Source organism: Neoarius graeffei, chromosome 17, assembly GCF_027579695.1.
Source record: "Neoarius graeffei isolate fNeoGra1 chromosome 17, fNeoGra1.pri, whole genome shotgun sequence".
Lineage (NCBI taxonomy): Eukaryota > Metazoa > Chordata > Actinopteri > Siluriformes > Ariidae > Neoarius > Neoarius graeffei.
In genome coordinates this window covers 32588022-32608969 of record NC_083585.1, presented here as the reverse complement: position 1 = coordinate 32608969, position 20948 = coordinate 32588022, and the positions used below count along the sequence as shown (strand labels likewise).

Here is a 20948-nt window from a genome sequence, read left to right as displayed (position 1 = left end):
AGTGACATCACCCTTACTAATCGGCCTGGTGTTGTGGAGCAGGAAGTGGTCACTGAGCTGCCGCCACTAAACTTCTTATCACCAACACAGTCAGACTGATGCGAGACCGATAAACTGACAATCTGACAGGACTGGAGATAGGAACGCTCGTGCATTCCTGTAGGTGACGGATAATCACGAAAGGTGCAGCCGAGAATGTTCATTACAGCAAGCAGAGTGTTGTGGGAAGGCACTTTAGATGGACTGATCTCACTGGAAGACTGTTGACGAGGCTGAACAGCAGCACAATCAGACTTCCAGAGGCGCCGTCGTGAAGAGCTTATCTCTAGCACTCGGAGGCAAGCTTTGCTTTAATCAGGAGTGTGTGTGTGGCTCAAATGTGTATATGCATTGTGTCCTGATAGAATGCTCAATTTGGCTCCTTGGGTTTTTGTGTAAGATGGAAATACCTCGACGTTCGTACAGAATTGTAAGACGTGCATGGCAGTCATCTTGTGGTGACCTCTTAAATACCACACCACTTGCTTTGATAAGCAACACCTCACTCATTCTTTTCTATTGTCACATGACTCACATTTCTGGAGAGATGTTATCTGTGAGATTGTTAACAGTCTCGCTGTTGGCAGCCGTTACTGTTGTATACTAAACACCTGGTTGTAGGAGCAAACAGCCTTGTGTGATATTGTTAACCGGCTGTTCACTGTGATTACTTCATGATGTGTTACAGTAACAGCCTTGGAAGTCATATTTAAAAAGGAAAAAAAAAAAAAGAAATAGGCCTTTCGTAGACAGTAACGCTCTTAGCCCTTCTTCAACACTAGTATTCTTGACACCCCAGTGTTGATTTTCATGTTTTACTTTCCATCTTTTATTCCATAACAGTTCTCCCACAACAGCAATTATTTATTTATTAAAGAATGACACAACGTTGAATGCGGTGGAAGATTAGTTCCTGTTATCACTTACTTTATAGCAGCTATAAACAGTCAGTCCTCACCAGCCTCATTTTGTCTCTTTCTCTTGAAGTTATTAAGGAACAACTTTACCTCTGGCTGTTAGAAAGCATTGATACGAGAGACTCCTTCTGTAAATGCTGAACTAACACACTTCCGAGTTTCAGCATATCGGCAATTACGCACACTTTATTTATCTCATCTCATTATCTGTAGCCGCTTTATCCTGTTCTACAGGGTCGCAGGCGAGCTGGAGCCTATCCCAGCTGACTACGGGCGAAAGGCGGGGTACACCCTGGACAAGTCGCCAGGTCATCACAGGGCTGACACATAGACACAGACAACCATTCACACTCACATTCACACCTACGCTCAATTTAGAGTCACCAGTTAACCTAACCTGCATGTCTTTGGACTGTGGGGGAAACCGGAGCACCCGGAGGAAACCCACGCGGACACGGGGAGAACATGCAAACTCCACACAGAAGGGCCCTCGCCGGCCACGGGGCTCGAACCCGGACCTTCTTGCTGTGAGGCGACAGCGCTAACCACTACACCACCGTGCCGCCCTACAGTAAATAATAAAAACGCTATTAAAAGTAAATGGCCAGGGGGCGTCGTGGCTCAGGTGGATAAGGCGCCATACCATAAATCCGGGGACCCGGATTCGATTCCGGCCCGAGGTCATTTCCCGATCCCTCCCCGTCTCGCTCTCCCGCTCATTTCCTGTCTCTACACTGTCCTATCCAATAATAAAGGTGAAAAAAGCCCAAAAAAAATCTAAAAAAAAAAGTAAATGGCCCTATTCCACAACTGTAGTAGTCCGTATTATGTCAAGAACTGCTGAACTAAGTAAAGAGAAACGACATCCATTATTACTTTAAGACATGAAGCGCCTTTTAATTAATACAAATAAACAAAAAACCATTGAATTAGAAAGTGCGTCCAAACGTTTGACTGGCACTGTAAGTTTGAATGCTGCTAATTCAACAAATGGATCTTTTACATTGATTAAGTCAGTCGTGTGTTAATCATTGTAATCACGTTTGTGTAGTGACCCTTGAATTGGTGTAGGTTTTAGATGTGAAGCATCTCTAGGTGTATTTTTGTTCAAATGGTTTGAAAGGTTGACCAAAAACCAGCAGGTTATTATGTCTTTTCTGCTATGTGTATAAAACAAGATGATGTAAGTAAAAGGCTGCTAGTCAGACTTCTCATCATGGTGTGCATCTTTTAGGACTGTTTTATTTATTTATTTATTTTTAAATTGATCAAGTGTGAGATAGAAAGTTGGTGAGATTTGTGATTTTCTTTCTGATTCCAGTAATGGTGTGTTGGTCTGTCCTTCTCTTTCTCTCTCGCTCTCTCTCTCTCTCTCTCTCTCTCTCTCTCTCTCTCTCTCTCTCTCTCTCTCTCTGTGTGTGCTTCAGGTGCAGGACATCTGCTTCAGTCCTGACTGCCGTTGGGTGGTGGTCAGCACGCTGCGTGGCACCTCGCACGTCTTCCCGATTAACCCGTATGGTGGTGCACCATGTGCCCGCACTCACCTGTCCCCACGTGTAGTGAACCGTGTGAGCCGCTTTCAGAAGAGTGCCGGCCTCGAGGAGATTGAGCAGGAGCTGAACAGTAAGCAGGGCGGCCGCTGCAGCCCCATCGCCGGCCTCTCCAGCAGCCCATCCGGCTCCCCTCTACACGGTCAGCACACACACACACACACACACACACACACACACACACACACACACACACACACACACACACACACACACACGTATACAGCTAATACACCTGCACAACACACACCTTTCACACAGGGCTGACTGCAGCAGCTTGTTTCATTCATACAGCCAGACAAACACGCTTTATTTCTACGTTGTTAATGCACAATACTGTGATTATAACAGCGTACAAAATTATCTTCATGGCGGGTGACAGTAGATCTGTTCTAGTTGGTAAAAACAAAATGGATAAAAATGTAAGTCTTTACCTGCCAAGCTATCCTTAATCGATATCTATGAATTGATTAATACTTGAGCAATTTTTTTGTCCTTTCTAGGTTAGAGATTTAGATCGTGATTAATCATTGGACTCCAGAGTAATCCAGTTTATCGCCCTAAACACTCAGTGATAGGCATGTAACAATTCGCCCATTTCATGATTCGATTCACAGTAATGGTCAAGATACAATTTTCCCACAATATTTTTGGAGAAAAAAAAGTCCTGAAATCTAGAAAATTTTATTACCAAAAAATTGCAACATTTATTTTCCTTATTTTATTCTTTATCAGCTTAAATATTCTTTTTGCTTCAATAATTTATCCTCATTTGTAAAGGTTGGTGTAAAACATATATATATTAGGGTGCATCAGTTGCCCCCTAAAAATGAAAAGTTCCTCCGATCATGATGCATTTTTGTTTTTATGTTCCTTTTGGTAAGAAAACACACTGGGTGAAATATTTTGACAAAATTCAAAAGTTTAACGGTGGCACCAGGAGCTCAAAGTTCTGGAAAAAGCTGCTATTTTATGACTTTTATGACAAAATTTCGATCACTTTTCATGAAACATTATGGCACCTTATAGAGTATACCAAATATCTTAGATACACATTTTTAGTACATATTCTAAATATATTATCAAACACAGTTTGAGTTTTAGCTGTTCACTGAATCATTGTTCAACTACTTTTAAACAATACAAATGTATTATGAATCACATTAATGCTTCTCAATCCCTTGCAAAGGTTCTTAACATGATCTCTGGCTCACAAGAAATCAATAAATGGAGTCCAACATTGTGATTCAAACCTTACGCGAAAACATAAAATAAGCGTTTTTTGGCAAAAAAATGAACCTCATGGTGCCACCATTAGACTTTTGAATATGGTCAAAAAATTTTACAGGATGTCTTTATTGGTGAAAAGGAACACCCAAACAAAAATGCATCAGATTTTATGAAAGTGAGGGCAACTGATGCACCCTAATATATATAATTTACCAGCTGGAAGGCCCATATCGTGAAATACCGTGACCCTGGCCTTGAAAATACTGACCCAGAGGCCTCAGTCAGTATTTTCAAGACCTCGGTCACGGTATTTCACCATACGGACCGACCTTAAGCTGGTAAATAATATATTTTTTTTCTTTACCAAATTCTAACAGAAAACGAGAGCGCCCGAAACAGAAAACAAAGCCAAGGCAAGCCGCCATTTTGAATCCTCATTCATGGCTGTAATGCAAATGGCTTCCTCCTCGGTATACAAGTGCACTTCCATGGCAGGGAAAAAACTACATTTTACCACCTATATAGTCCTCTATTTATACAAATAGCGAAATGTGAAAATAAATGTTGACAAAAAATTGCTACTATGTTTGTTGTTGCGAACGAGCGAGTCGCCAAAATCCGTAACCGGGGTCCGGATCGTAGGATTCCGGACCGCTCACGAGCCAATCAGAGCGCAGGATTTGATGGAAACCGGACCGTGAAAAAAATAAAAATAGGTTACTAACTATTATATTCCTTTCATTAAAAATGAAAGCACTGATAACAAATAGTCCTTTTTTTCATAAACTTGCATGAACATTTCTACTACCTGCAGTTTCTTCTCTTTTCTTTAGCTTTTGGCAGTCTGTAGAAAGGGCTCAGATTTCTTGTTAAATCTATTTGTACAGACACTCGCACAACAGCTTTCTCCCAGTTTAGATCTGCTTTTCTGTTTTCATGGCATTAGAGCTGTGTTACTTCCGTCTAAGGAAAAGTCATGTGCATTCCTGCTATTATGTGTTATTGGGCAATCTGCTGTTTAAATAACGCAAGTACAGCTTGGAAAAACTAAGATTACGCAGCCTGATGGTAAGCATGATTCAGTTTTTATTTCATCAAATCGTCATTAAATATGTATCGCGTTTTATTGTTACATGATATATCGTTACATGCCTGCTCAATTAGGTTCTTTTTTTATATTCAGATTGCTTCACTGTTGTATTTTAAACTGGATTCGCATTCAGAAGCTAAAATGTGATGTCCATGGAAAAGTTTAGTACATTAACACAGGATTGTACTGTGTGCTGACATAAATGTATATTGTTTGCTGTGTGACCCACTACTGTACAATCAACAAGGGAAAGAGTAATCTTTCCTACCAAGAGAGCGGGGCCAGTTTTGCTTTCTTGGACTCCTGGCTATGGATGCCTGTGGCGCTGGTATCGGGATTTGACATTGGGATCTCCTAACAGTTGGGAGACAACTTGCTGTGAATTGCGATGTAATCCATGGGATCTCAAATGTTTTAGAATCAGGGACTTATTTAACTCTAAAATAAATTTCACAGACCCTCTCAGCACGGATTTATTTTATGAATATAATCCAACTGTTTAAATATTAGACTTTCATCGGCCCAAGCAGGGCGGCACGGTGGTGTACTGGTTAGCGCTGTCGCCTCACAGCAAGAAGGTCCTGGGTTCGAGCCCCGGGGCCGGCGAGGGCCTTTCTGTGTGGAGTTTGCATGTTCTCCGCGTGGGTTTCCTCCGGGTGCTCCGGTTTCCCCCACAGTCCAAAGACATGCAGGTTAGGTTAACTGGTGACTCTAAATTGAGCGTAGGTGTGAATGTGAATGGTTGTCTGTGTCTATGTGTCAGCCCTGTGATGACCTGGCGACTTGTCCAGGGTGTACCCCGCCTTTCGCCCGTAGTCAGCTGGGATAGGCTCCAGCTTGCCTGCGACCCTGTAGAACAGGATAAAGCGGCTACAGATAATGAGATGAGATGAGGCCCAAGCTGGCACACATACCAGTCAAAAGTTTGGACACACCTTCTAATTCAATGTTTTTTCTTTATTTTATTACAGTTGTGGAATAGGGCTATTTACTTTTAATAGCATTTTTATTATTTATTATTTACCGTTTGATCTGAGATGCATTAAGAAGGCAAGAAATTGCACTAATTAACTTTTGACGAGGCACTTGTTAATTGAAAAGCGTTCCAGGTGACTCCGTCCCTCATGAAGCTGGTTAATATAATGCCAATAGTGTGCAAAGCATCATCAAGGGAAACAGTGGCTACTTTGAACAATCTAAACTATGAAATATATTTAGTTTTTTTTTTAAACACTTTTTTGTTTACCACATAATTCCATCTGTGTTCCAGATGTTATTTCATAGTTTTGATGTCTTCAGTATTGTTCTACCATGTAGAAAATAGTCAAAATACAGGAAAACCAATGAATCATGAGGTCTGTCCAAACTTTTTACTGGAACTGTCGGTGTACTTATTTTTGAGTTAGTGATGTTTGGATTGCTTGGATTAAACCTGTTCAATTCCGGTCAAACAGATGAATAACTGGAATAACGTAATCGCTAATAATAATAATAATAATAATAATAATAACATTTGAAAATGGCAGATTGTGATTTCCTGTAACAAAATAATAATAAATTATGGGCCCCTGGCTATGCTTCACAAACCCCTGTGGGCCGCTGGACCCCACTTTGAGAACCAATTATGCTGCATAGACACTATGTGTTAGGCATACACCACCACCGAGCCTGGACTGTGTCGTGTTATGTCGTTCTTTCATCTGCAGAAGTTTGAGATCTGCGATGTAAGCTGGCCATGGTCATTAGAGAGTTAATCGTGTCACCTGAGAAGACCTTGCACCTGAACCCACTGCCCTCAGTGTCACAGCTCTGTGCGATATACTCTGTATGCCAGATTTGTCAAACACTGTCCGTGGTTGCAAACACACTTGATTGACGAGCACACACGCACACACACTGTGCTGACCGGCGTGGCTGTCGACACTGTTTACCCATCAGTACTCTGTGGTCCTCAAAGCAGCAGCGGGATTGATCAATACCCCGTCCGCACTGAAAGCAGCCTGCTGATGTGTTCTCAATAGTTTCCAGCAGCCCAATGGATGTTTGTGGAGCCCCCTGGAGAGGCTCTAATCTAAAGGGTCTTACTTACTCACTGTCGCTCTGGGTCATCGATCTCACATACACACAAACCGTACTCACACCGTGCACTTTCAGGATCTTGGCATGCACGTACAGGTGTCAGGGGGAAAATATCATGGATGCAAACGGCGCGCCTTTTGGCGGATGCCGCCTTTTTCACGGCTGTCTGGGGGACTTGTGTGAATCGCGCAGATCCGATGAGGGTTTTTTTTTTTGGGGGGGAGGGTGTTGGAGTGTCTGATTATAATTTCATCAAAGTAAATTCTGTATTAAAATTACTAAATAAGCAAATGCCGTTACAGTCCATGAAACATAGGAAGTATAAGTATGAGAAGAAAACAGTAAATCAGAAAGCTGCGCACGTAAAGCCAATTGGCTGCGCGCCATTATCTGCTGCTGGCTGCACTTCACTGCACGCGCAAGGATTTCCATCAGTCCAACGTAAGTTACGTAATTGGCTGTACGTGCGCAGCTTTCTGATTTACTGTTTTCTTCTCATACTTATACTTCCTATGTTTCATGGACTGTAACGGCATTTGCTTATTTAGTAATTTTAATACAGAATTTACTTTGATGAAATTATAATCAGACACTCCAACGCGCCCCCCCCCCCCCCCCCCCCCACAAAAAAAAAAAAAAAAAACCTCATCGGATCTGTGCGATTCACACAAGTCCCCCAGACAGCCGTGAAAAAGGCGGCATCCGCCAAAAGGCGCGCCGTTTGCATCCATGAAATATTCAGTAATTAATGACCAAGTCCATATTAAGCAGGGCGGTTCTATGACATGGTCGTGCTCAGCTTACCTCATGTGGTCATGAAAGTCCCCTGAAGATGCGTTTCATAAATCCGACTCACTTTTCAAAGCAGCACCTGTTACAAATTAGTCGTTCAGCTGAGTCTGCAGTGACCAGGCGAAAATTTTACACGGATTGAGAGGAATCTGAAGATGTGGCGTTTTAAACCCTGTACAGGATTTTACTTCAAAGCACAAGAATGTCCTGGTTTTCTAACGTCAAGGTTTGTTCACTGGATCCCCAGGCTAAAAGATAATAGGTTAATGGAGTATGGCTTCTACACTCATTCATGTGTGTGTGTGTGTGTGTGTGTTTGAAAGTGAGTGAGCGAGCGTTATGCTTTTTCGCTACCTCTCTTCCCCTTTCTGTGCTCCCCAGAGCCCTGATGAGTCCTTACTCTCCTAAAGGCCCTTACTTTGAGCTGGAGTGTCTGGACCACTCACTTCCTGTCGGTACACTCTTCCTCTTTTACAGCTCTTCATCTTTTAAGTTCCTCTGTCAGGATTTATCAGCACCATTTCACTTCCTAGGGAGTACGTGGCCTTTTAATAGAAAGGGTTTAAATTTTGACTTGCATATTGCAATGCCAATTACACTCGTCTTCTCTCAGTATTGACCAAACAGTTTGATTAACTTAAAACTTTTTTATGAAGTATTTAACCATTAATGAGATTTCTGTCACATTTTCTGTGGACTGGCAGTATGATGGACTGATAGTATACTGGATTCCGAAACCCAGTGTAAGCTCAAATAAATAAATGAACTGATGTTGATTCTTACATATCAGGTTCAGTCGACCGAGTCCCATGTACAGATTTTCAGACAGGAAAAGCCAAATTAATCCGAGTTGCTTTTTTTTTTTGGTGATGCATGACGTTTGTGGGTGTGAAGCCAGCAGCAGATTAAAAATGTGAAAAGTTACAGCACGATAGTCATAACAACAGGCGTGTGATTGTCGGCTGTGACAACACGTTGATTTGGGGAAGGAACTGGAGACATACACATCCTACATTGCTGGCTGGGTGCAAAAATAGACCAAAAAAAAAAAAACACTTTCTTTGCTCCCTGTTTAATTATGGAGCTTTTTCCGTTTTTGTCAGTTGTGTGTCTTTTCCTCTGGAGACACACTGCACAATTCTTGTGAAAGCCTACCGTAGTAGTTTCACTGTTATTCTTGGATGCATTTTGCTTCAGCATTGCTGCTAGGAACAGTGACTCAATGGTTAAGGCTCTGGTTTACTGATCAGAAGGTCTGGGGTTCAAGCTGCCACTGTTGGGCCCTTGAGCAAGGCCCATAAAGTGCATGTTCTGGACCTTTTTTTTTTTTAATGAAAGTATGTCCCTTTACACACTCATCCAGAAGGGTAATTTTGCACAAGGCCATCTGTCTACAGCAGAAAAAAATAAAATAGCAAAATGCGTCTGGAAAAATCCCAAGGGAGTCTGGAGCCAGATTCGTGACGTCACCTGCGGAAGCGCCAGCAGGCTGCGCGAGCTTTGCACGGTTTCAGTGCACAGCCTGTGTAGACCAAGCGCTCCCATTTCTCTCTCATTGTCCGGTCTTTTGGGAAACGATGAGTACTAATCCCATCAAGATTGGTGTTGCTACACCCTCCTACGATACATCTGTTAACCATTTTAATGATTACGCAATAACGTTGAAGAAATTTGCAGAAAACCACCAGGTCGTTTTCTCATAAACAAACCAGCGCTGACGTAGGATTCAGAGGGAGGCGTCCCGCACGCGATGTCATGAAAAACAATGTTTGCCAGGAAATCCGAATGCCAAGTTTTTTCAGAGGCGGACCAATTCGCCTCAAATGGCTTGATTTCAACTGAATTTTTCTGGTATTGCGCAATAGGGTGCATCAGTTGCCCCCTAAAAATGAAAAGTTCCTCCGATCATGATGCATTTTTGTTATGTTCCTTTTGGTAAGAAAACACACTGGGTGAAATCTCATCTCATTATCTGTAGCCGCTTTATCCTGTTCTACAGGGTCGCAGGCGAGCTGGAGCCTATCCCAGCTGACTACGGGCGAAAGGCGGGGTACACCCTGGACAAGTCGCCAGGTCATCACAGGGCTGACACATAGACACAGACAACCATTCACACTCACATTCACACCTACGCTCAATTTAGAGTCACCAGTTAACCTAACCTGCATGTCTTTGGACTGTGGGGGAAACCGGAGCACCCGGAGGAAACCCACGCAGACAACATGCAAACTCCACACAGAAAGGCCCTCGCCGGCCACGGGGCTCGAACCCGGACCTTCTTGCTGTGAGGCGACACCGCTAACCACTACACCACCGTGCCGCCCCACTGGGTGAAATATTTTGACAAAATTTCAAAAGTTTAACGGTGGCACCAGGAGCTCAAAGTTCTGGAAAAAGCTGCTATTTTATGACTTTTATGACAAAATTTCGATCACGTTTCATGAAACATTATGGCACCTTATAGAGTATACCAAATATCTTAGATACACATTTTTAGTACATATTCTAAATATATTATCAAGCACAGTTTGAGTTTTAGCTGTTCATTGAATCATTGTTCAACTACTTTTAAACAATACAAATGTATTGTGAATCACATTAATGCTTCTCAATCCCTTGCAAAGGTTCTTAACATGATCTCTGGGCCACAAGAAATCAATAAATGGAGTCCAACATTGTGATTCAAACCTTACGCGAAAACATAAAATAAGCGTTTTTTGGCAAAAAATGAACCTCATGGTGCCACCATTAGACTTTTGAATATGGTCAAAAAATTTTACAGGATGTCTTTATTGGTGAAAAGGAACACCCAAACAAAAATGCATCAGATTTTATGAAAGTGAGGGCAACTGATGCACCCTATTGCGCAAGGTAAAAAAAATTGCACAAAATGCAAAATGTGACAGATATTTGACCAAAGTTTAATCTAAAATAGGAGAATTACATTGATCTTGCTCCTGAATTTACCCGTGATATGCACTGTAACCCTCACTGTATCATAGCTGACCCTGCACTCTGACCTCGGCTCTGCCTAATGAGCTGGGATATGTGACGGAAGGAATTCCACTGTACCGCGATGTGTACGTGACAAATAAGCAGTGTAGTGTATAACTTCATACAGATAGAGGACGGGCCGGTTCGAGTCTTTTGATTTCCTGGGATTTTAGCATGCAGCATCTTGTAGGGTTTGCACAGAATGGTGCAAAAAAGAAACAAAAAAACATTCCAGATCTGTGGGCAGAAATGCCTTGTTGATGTGAGGAAACAGCCAGACTGGTTCGACCTGTCAGGAAGATTACAGTAACTCAAGTAACTGCTCTTTACAACTGTGGCGAACAGAAAAGCAATAACAGTTCCAACCGCAGAAGAAAGACCACATCGGGTTCCTCTCCTGTGAGCCAAGGACAGGAAGCTGAGCATACAGTGGGCATCCGAAGACAGGAAATAAAGCAGGCGCTAAAGCCCTAGACATGTTGTGTGTTGTAAGATGTGTCCGTATGATATTAGCTGCTGTCGCCAGTCCCTTCACTTATTTGGCTTTTTAACTGACGTTCGAATAGTGACACATGAGGATCCTCTGCTTGCGTTACTGTGTCATCCAGCTGTGTATCAGCCAGTCCTTGGTCATATTCGTGAATAAGAGTTTAAATCCTGAGAGAAGTGGGAATGAAAAGTCTTCTTGAATTATAAAATGTAAATGCAGTATGACCAAGAACAGAACACACTTTATCACACGTACACTTACCGTAAGCACAGGGAAATTCCTCCTCTACATTTAACCCATCTGAAGCAATGAACCCAGCATACTACAGCACCCGGGGAGCAGGTGGGGGTTCAAGGGCACTTCAGCCCGAGGCTGCCTCATGTTAACCTAATCGCATATCTTTGGGGGAATCCAGAGGAAACCCACGCAGACACGGGGAGAACATGCAAATTTCACACAGAAAGGCCCTCGTCGGCTACTGGGCTCGAACCCAGAACCTTCTCGCTGTGAGGTGATTATACTTTTGCGCATAAATGTGTTTGATGAACACTATCACATTGTCTTAACTCCAGTGTCCATAGTTTTTCATTTAGTTAGCCCATCAAGCTCAAATGGGGCGGCACGGTGGTGTAGTGGTTAGCGCTGTCGCCTCACAGCAAGAAGGTCCGGGTTCGAGCCCAGTGGCCGGCGAGGGCCTTTCTGTGCGGAGTTTGCATGTTGTCCGCGTGGGTTTCCTCCGGGTGCTCCGGTTTCCCCCACAGTCCAAAGACATGCAGGTTAGGTTAACTGGTGACTCTAAATTGGCCGTAGGTGTGAATGTGAGTGTGAATGGTTGTCTGTGTCTATGTGTCAGCCCTGTGATGACCTGGCGACTTGTCCAGGGTGTACCCCGCCTTTCGCCCGTAGTCAGCTGGGATAGGCTCCAGCTTGCCTGCGACCCTGTAGAACAGGATAAAGCGGCTAGAGATAATGAGAGATGAGATGAGATCAAGTTCAAATGAAGATGTGTGTGTGTGTGTGTGGGGCCTTTAGTCAGGCGAGCAGATCTGATGTGCTCCGGCAGGGTCAGAAAACATACTCTCTGTAATCAAAAGCTGGCTTTTTTCCCCGGCGCATGCACACCCCTGAAATCCATCTCTGTGACTTTAACAGCGACTTGTCTTAAAGATGAAGTGCTGCGCGTCCGCTCAGTAAACATCAAGCATCCAATCAAGTCAAGCATCAAAGCGCTGCTCTTGTTTTAACATACCACATGTATCATCGTGCAGATTTATTGCTCTGGTTATAGCGTGTTGTGTCGGTGCCACGAGGCTGGAGTGTACAGAGTTACATGCTGTTCCTTCTCCGCCCTTCGTGTGGCGCTGTGCTCTCAGCTTTGATCGGCGAAGCCAGCAGAGTCGCTCCTGGAGCTCGGAGAGCAGTGGGATTATCTCATAAGGCTTCGGTTGGGCTTTGAAATTTCTTCTTGATATGAATCTAATCCAACAGAAAGGCAGCAGCTACTCTGTGATTTGTGGTTTATGAATAGCCTCCTGTTAGGAACGTGAAGTTCTGTTTCCTCTTCTGATCAGGCCTTAAAGACACTGTAATAGGGATAAGTGCAGAATAAATTGAGATCAACATATCCGCTTTTTGAAAACTCACTTTTGGGTATTTGTACATCATTGGAAAAAAAAATACTGTTAAATGAAAAGCAACATTGTGAGGTTGATTTTTTTTTTTTAAATTTCTTTTCCCCTCTGTCACGGATCAACAGGCTGTCACTGGGGGGAAAACATCACTTTCGGGATAATATAAGTATAACGATATGTTTTGCCATGTTTTCTACCCATTATTACGCATACAAAAATAAATAAAGAAACAAATTAATAAATCAGTAAATAAAAATAAACACAATGCTAAGTGTATTTTTTTTCACACAGTTATTAAGAGAGACATTTTTTGTGTGTGAAGCCAAAAGTAAACACAGCTACTTTATTTTTTATAATTTAATGAACAGCACATAAACACACTTTTCATTTTCACACTTTTATACCAGTCAAGATTTTGCAAATTTGTATTTTTTTTTTTTTTTTTTTAGTGTCATTAAATTAAATTTTAACTCACCTACAGTATGATCTATATCTTTAGTGGGGTTTTTTTTCTGTCTCGCAAGCGTGTACGCTGTGTCATGTGAAGACTTGTCGAGAGGGCCGATGCGGATTTATCAGTCATTGTGAGTCCTGATGATATTTGTTGCCCTTTCCCACCATGCAGTTTTGTGTTTTTGACACTTCTCATGACCTGGAGCTATACAGCACAAGTTCTCATCATCTTCCAGAAAACCTCCCCCTCACTGTAGTTAACTTCACTCCTGACCTTAGAGGAAATGTCTGATAGATTTTAATTTAGCCGTATGGACATCAATATTTTATAGATTGTTCTGAGAGGATATAACAAAAAATCAATAATGGCAAAATTTGGTCAAATCTTTCTGTGTGTATAAAATAAAAGCGTCTACTTTGACAGCATCTGCATGGTTAGATTAAACAAACAGGGATGTGCTTTCTGTCTTATCATTTTTAAACGAGAAAGTGTTTCGTGTTGGAGATGTGCTCAGCGCTGTAAGCAGGCACGGGGTTTGGCCGTGTGCGCGACTGTCCTGCGTGTTCATGTTTGTACTTTTAGCTAATCACAGTGAAGAGCTTGAATTGAACATGATGATAATATTAGTCAGACGCTAAACTTTCTTTGGTGGCTTTTTTTTTTTTTTTTGTATTTATAAATGTGGGTTCCGAACAGGTGGCGCATTAGTAAAATGCTGGACATTTTAATTACATTACACATTTAGAAACTATGCCGTTATCCAAATCAGTAAAGTTACCACATTGGATTTGCTCATATATGTCAGATGTTTCCTTTAATTATTGTTCCCGCTATATGACCACATGTTCTTTGCTTTCCAAATGAGTCCCAAATTAACTATGTGAGAGCAGTTAAACTGGGATTCATTTTGGAGGAGAAGAACACGTGGCATTATGCTGGTCACATTAATTAAAGGAAACGGTAACTCGGTGTTGATGTTTAACACACAAAGGGCTCCTTATTTAGAAACCGTGTATTTGTTGTTTCATTATTAGAATTTCCTGAGACCGCTAAGAGTCACACCATTTTGTGAGATTGTATTTCATTTTGTTAAGATTTTAGGGAATAATAATAATAATAATAATAATAATGTGCTTATTGTAACATTCTGTCTGTCTGTCTTCATTTATATTTATAATGCCAAAAAAATATTTATTTATAGCACTGCTTGACTGATTGAGCGCGAAATTGAGTAGAAACTCTTTATCTTTTTAGGAATTAAGTTTTTTAAAGTGAAATTGAATTAAATAGTGGTGAATCGGTTGTTTGTTTGTTTGTTTGTTTGTTTGTTAAGCTACATTTGGGAGAAGCCATTTATCTTTTACAGGCTTTCAGAGTGAAAATGAATTAATTTGGGTGTCTGTCTGTCTGTCTGTCTGTCTGTCATTCATATATTCACACTACTTATCTACACTTCACGGTAGCATAGCATGAGCTCATATATTTATTTGAGTGGGAAAGCTAATGTGAAATTATTATTATTATTATAGCCCTGTGATGACCTGGCGACTTGTCCAGGGTGTACCCCGCCTCTCACCCATAGTCAGCTGGGATAGGCTCCAGCTTGCCTGCGACCCTGTAGAACAGGATAATGTGGCTAGAGATAATGGATGGATGGATATTATTATTATTATTTTTAAAAAACTTATTTATTTATTTTTGTTGTAGTAGTAGTAGTAGCAGTATTGTACATATGTTTGTGTTTGTTTCTCTATGTTTGTGTCAACAAAATTGCACTCTGTTGAAGTTATGGGTTCTATCGATTCTAGATTTAGCTGCCTGTTTTATATAATGTATCGTCTCGTATCGTGTATTGACTAGAACCCTGGTGCGTTGGTGCATCCAGAGTTCGGGATATTTCTCCACCTTCAAGGCAGTGCGCTTTCTGCAGATCAAAAGCCCGCTGTGTGGTTTAGCTTAAACATGTCCAAAATGGCCTTTTGTCATTGGAGCCTTCATGACTTGGAGGGCCAGATATGCTCCCCACTTACACATAAGTAAATTGACATGATCAGATTACTGTTTCATGATCAGAGCCACATGCTCGGGTCCATTGATTGAGTCTCTGGATGCCTTCCTGTTCATCCGCTCATGCCCCATTTACTCACTGCGTTCATCGGAGGTGAAAGATACGGCGCTACACACACACACACACACACACTCACACTCTCTCTCTCTCTCTCTCTCTCTCTCTCTCTCTCTCTCTCTCACACACACACAAACGCAACTCTCCCAAACAAACATGTTCACATATGGTTCTAGTAATTGTGTCATCTGAGCCCCTGAAGAGTACAGATTCCCAGTGTCACCAAGGTGCTTGCTGATGAGCTGTAAGTGCAGACATGTTGTATAACTTATTCAGTTAGAGTTTTGGCCATCTGTATATATTTAGCATGAGTTTCTTAATTATTTATGATGATGCTCATGTAGTTATTCTAAATAATATTCAATACATCAAATTTAAAGATCTTAATTTTGGACTGCGACTTGGGATTCATATCAGCGGTCCCACAGTTTTGTTTGCACTGCATGACGAAACCTGAAAATATTAATGCTCTATGATGGCCAAGAAATAATTTTTTTCATCTGTGACACTATTTCGAGCCGATATCTCGGCCTTGTTGCACAAGTGTGCAATTGTAGCTGTTAGATAACATATATAAATGCAAACCAAAGCGCTTCCTTTACCTTATAAATGCAGAATCAAGTATCCCAGCTCTCTTGTAAAAGCAGCTATGCTACAGCAATATGTCCTAATATTCAGGACGTTTTACAGAATATTACACTTGCTGTCAATAAAATGTGCTGTCAAAACTTGCTGTCCCTAACATCCATTCAGTAGGTGGCAGCGTGCCATGTTTGCAGATGCTGGCTCGACTCCACGGTGAGCTCGAAAATAGTAGCCCAGCAGATATGTTTTATAAAAAAAAAAGAAGAAGAAGCTGAGGCAACCTTGGCTCTCGTTCACCGTTACCCAGGAGTCGGCGCTGATGTCTTTTCCACCAATGTCTGATTTCCTCAGAAAACAGTAAATCTTGTGAAGTTTATTTTCTTTGCAGCATCTGTGTTTTATAATGGTCCTTTTAATTTGTTTTCACTTTGTCCAGTGGGATTGCTTTTATCCGGCACTTTCTGGTCTCCAGTTTTTTGGGTTTTTTTTTTTTCTTCCCTCCTGGAAGTGAGTATTTTAATAATGATAGTTCTGGGAATTGGCACAGCCAGACTTGACAGCGCTTTCCCTTTAGCAGAACAGCCATTGTTCCTCTTCCTCTCGTCTTCTCCCTGCCTCTTTTCTTCAGTCCCCACCTCCTGTGTGCTCCACACTTCATCCAAAACATGAAACTTGGACTTAGAGAGGGGGAAATAAAAACAAGAACAGGGAAATGGTGTACACACACACACACACACATATATATATATATATATATATATATATATATATATATATATATATATAATTGTATTTTTTTATTTTTTGAAGTATTCCCATGGCAGGAGCACGGCTTTGTATAAGGCTCTTCTTTGCGGTCTCAAATCCGAAACGGTTTCTCAGTGTTTAACATTTAAACCCGCTGAAATACAGTATATCATATAAGCTCGGCTCGTAATTTCCCAGCGAGCGTTTTTCATATTAATACAGAACAGCTTTATATGCTTATTAGATGCGAGTAGATGGTGTGTGTGTCGCTTGTTAAAGGTTCTTTTCAGAAGGGAAAGCATGGCCGACACTTTCCCTGATGCAAATAGAACAGCTTGGGAGAGAAAAACAAGATATCAGTGACAGGGCAGGCAAGTCTGTGCCATTAGAAGAAAATGCAAATGAGCGAGAGGGGACAGGATCCTGAGGGGTCAGGTGACAGCATGACCCAAGCTGTCTCCTGGAGTGAGGCTTGCAACGGCTGTGGATTTGCATTGATGGATCTTCTTTCCATCGGCCTGTCACGTCTGAGCGCGCGAGCTCTCGTGCATGAGTCATTAATCAAATGACAACTCCGTAGGCTCGGAGTGACCAGGCACCTTACACACCGACATGTGCCACTTCTAAGACTTTGGGTCTTAAGCAGGCCATGCTGACGTTTCCATCTACTTTGCATCCCGACTCTGTCTTGGGTGCGTTTGGGAGATTCGTGTGGGATCGGAGCGCTGTAAAGCTGCTGTGAATGTAGCTGCCCCTGCTTTGTGTTTGAGGCAGACATTAAAGTGATGGAGAGGAAAGGTAATACAAGGGCAGAGTATGTCTTCTTGGAAAGATGCTAAATTCATTAAGATTTTTCCTTCCCCTTCTTCTTCGTGTTTGTCAGTCAGAAGCACCATTATGGGTTTTCAGGCTGCTTCCTGTTCAAATTCCTTTTCTTTTCTGCTGCTCTCGCGCACAAAAGGTAACTGCGTTTGGGGTGTAGTGGTTTTGAAATGTGAAGGGCCCTCGAGAGCCAGGCACTGCGTGGAATAGGGCGGGGGTTTGTGTAATGTCTCCAGCAAAAGCTTGGCTTTATTGAGGGCCATGAGCCCTAAATAGCCGCTCTTGGGTAAGCACAAAGCCAGCATTTCTGGGCATTAGTGCAACACAGAGAGTCTGGGTAATGATCTAAAACGCTGGTACGCTTTCACTCCCAGATAATCAGGTTTTATGTTTTAGAGTTTTCTCATTGAGGGCTTTTGCCTCTTGTGTATAAAATGAAGTTCTGTAAGCTTACCGAGATGGTCTCGAAAACGTCGCAGTTTGAGGAAGGAAACATAATTGAGTAAGAAAAACACTTCTTTAGTGATTAAGCCATATATTTATTCTTATTAACGCACATGAAGAGCAGAATAGACGGCACAGCTACACCAGCTTTGATGGATCAGGTTCAGCTGTTTGGCCTGTATTGTGTGCAAGTCTAAAGTTTCTGGAGTGTTTTATATACAAAATAAAAAAAAATAAATGAATATATATATATATATATATATATATATATATATATATGTATATGTAAGAAACAAGATCAGCTTTAAAAATGCAAATTTACATTTGCACAAGTTAACGCTGTAACAGTACAACATTTCTTTGTAGAACTAACCAATTAACTTTCATGCTAATCATTGACAAAAAGTAAGCAAGGCAGTGCAACGGAAGTATATTAATATTAAAAAAAAAACAATAAAAGTCACTGTCCCTTAACATTTTTATCGATTTAATTTGCATCAATAAACAGCCTTGTTTTTCTAAAATCATTACAATAATTATATGAAATTAAAATGAAAATCTGATCTGGTTAAACTCCTATACCGCTGATTGACGTTCCTCTTTCTGGTAGTTAGACCCAAACATTTTAATTGTGCATGCGTAGTCATGGTTACATCACCTAACTTTATGCTACTTTTCTGAAAATTAATAAAACTCATATTATGTTCAGTGCATGAATTTTCTTACAGTTAATTACAGCAGCTAATGTTTATCATTTCTATATGACAGACATATTCTGATTGTATGATTGTCGAATTATTATTTACTTATGCTAGAGCGGCGGCTACAATTATCAACACCTTAACGATCTTTTGGCCGTTGCCGAAGTAGAAAAGACTTTCAATATGTAAATTGTGCATGAATAACTTCCACTGGGGGAAGAAAAAAAAAAAAGAGTTGATTCCTGATTACTTAGCGTATCAGATCACGTGACACCGTTCCACGATTATCGACACCTTTGTCCGCAGTTATCGACATGCAAATGATTATTTATTTAAAATAATAATAATAATCGGTATGTGGTATTAAGTTAGCAAAACATGCTTTTTATTTCAATTTTGTTTTGCATAGACTTATATTTAGTACTCGCCTTTGTAAAATAGTTTTTTATTGGTAAATCTGAAAAGGCGTCGATAATTATGAACCGTCGATAATTGTAGCCGCCGCTCTAGTAAATTCGAAATGTACTTTAACATAGCAATAAAAATAGCCTTATTGCTGTCATTGACTTGTGTGTGGAAAACAAACAAGTGAATTACACTTGCAGACTGCGATGTGTTTAGGATTCAGTAGCATTTGCATGGCACCCTGCAGCAGCACGACTGAAGTAAACGAGCCTAATGTTACTTCATTATCACACTTCATTTCTTTACTTTGCTGAGGGTTAAAGTATTTGAATCAGCTATGGATCTTTTATATAAACATGCCGTGTATATACAGTACGTGCTGATGCCTGGAGGAAACAGGTGTGTTCTTTTTATTAATGAAATGTCTCTGGCGTAGTTTGGCAGACCATAATGACGTTAATGGTGCAGCTGATGTGTCACTCGGTGTTCAGTCGAGACGTGCAGCAGGATGGTCCGCTGTATCTGATCGACTCCATATGCGCATTAGGCCCGCGTGTTTAAATTTGCTTCAGACCTGCACTGCTTTCTACTTGTGGTTTTGTTTTGTTTTTTTCCTCAGATTCTCACTTCAAGAGAATCAGTCAAATCTATTCGCCTGTTTTTTAAACAGGGAAATTTCCTTTCGGATATGATTGTATGTCAGGCTTTATGTAGGTTCCCTCTTTGTGTGGAGATTGTTTGACGAGTGAGGGTAATTTAAGCATGACTGGTGATTGCAGTTGATTAACGCCGGCCTCTTGAGTGTAGCATCTTGAGCCACTTAGCCTTAATCAGGCCGATGCTGGACAATGACGAGTTGCTCTAAGAAATACCTGTGTGTGCTGTGGGTGTTGGTAAATCACAAAAGAGCTGATATCATGTTGTTATAAAACGAAACAGCTCAGATTCCAGGAATGTTCCCCCCCCCTGTGTTTGTCTGAAACGTGGATGTGGATTAATCTGACATTTGCAAAAGGCAAGTAATGCACCTTCACTGAGAATTCATGTCCCATTTTAAGCACTAAATAATATGCTTAAATATGATCATCACCGGGGCGGCACGGTGGTGTAGTGGTTAGCGCTGTCGCCTCACAGCAAGAAGGTCCGGGTTCGAGCCCCGTGGCCGGCGAGGGCCTTTCTGTGCGGAGTTTGCATGTTCTCCCCGTGTCCGCGTGGGTTTCCTCCGGGTGCTCCGGTTTCCCCCACAGTCCAAAGACATGCAGGTTAGGTTAACTGGTGACTCTAAATTGACCGTAGGTGTGAATGTGAGTGTGAATGGTTGTCTGTGTCTATGTGTCAGCCCTGTGATGACCTGGCGACTTGTCCAGGGTGTACCCCGCCTTTCGCCCGTAGTCAGCTGGGATAGGCTCCAGCTCGCCTGCAACCCTGTAGAACAGGATAAAGCGGCTAGAGATAATGAGATGAGACGATCATCACCACTGGTGTGCTGATTAAATGTATAGTGAGGTAACATGCGATGTGGGACGCAGTCCAAGTATTTGACACTTAGCGAATGGGATGATATTCTGCCGTTGTGATATTCTCCGTATTATGACACGTTACAAGATTAAAAACTGTATTTTGTACATCGGCGTGACTGTGAAGGTTACTGAGTATTAGATGAAAAATCAAACTCTGTCACATTTAATAACAGCTTCTCATTTAGCATGTGTGCTAATATGTTGCTTTAAAAGGCAGTGTTTTTGTAAACCGCAGACTTGATCACTGATATCCTGGTTTAAGATTGAAAATCCATTCATCCATCCATTATCTGTAACCGCTTATCCTGTGCAGGGTCACGGGCAAGCTGGAGC

At 41.6% G+C, this 20948-nt stretch overlaps 1 protein-coding gene across 5 annotated transcripts in view; it reads left to right on the top strand.

Moving 5' to 3' along the window:
- Positions 1 to 20948, top strand: part of bcas3 (BCAS3 microtubule associated cell migration factor) — a 442206-nt gene that overhangs the window by 120189 nt on the left and 301069 nt on the right. For all 5 annotated transcript variants that reach the window (XM_060944029.1, XM_060944028.1, XM_060944030.1 and 2 more), the window contains exon 15: positions 2384 to 2648. In XM_060944029.1, the coding sequence (XP_060800012.1) occupies positions 2384 to 2648 (265 nt within the window). The remainder of the gene's footprint in view (positions 1 to 2383; positions 2649 to 20948) is intronic.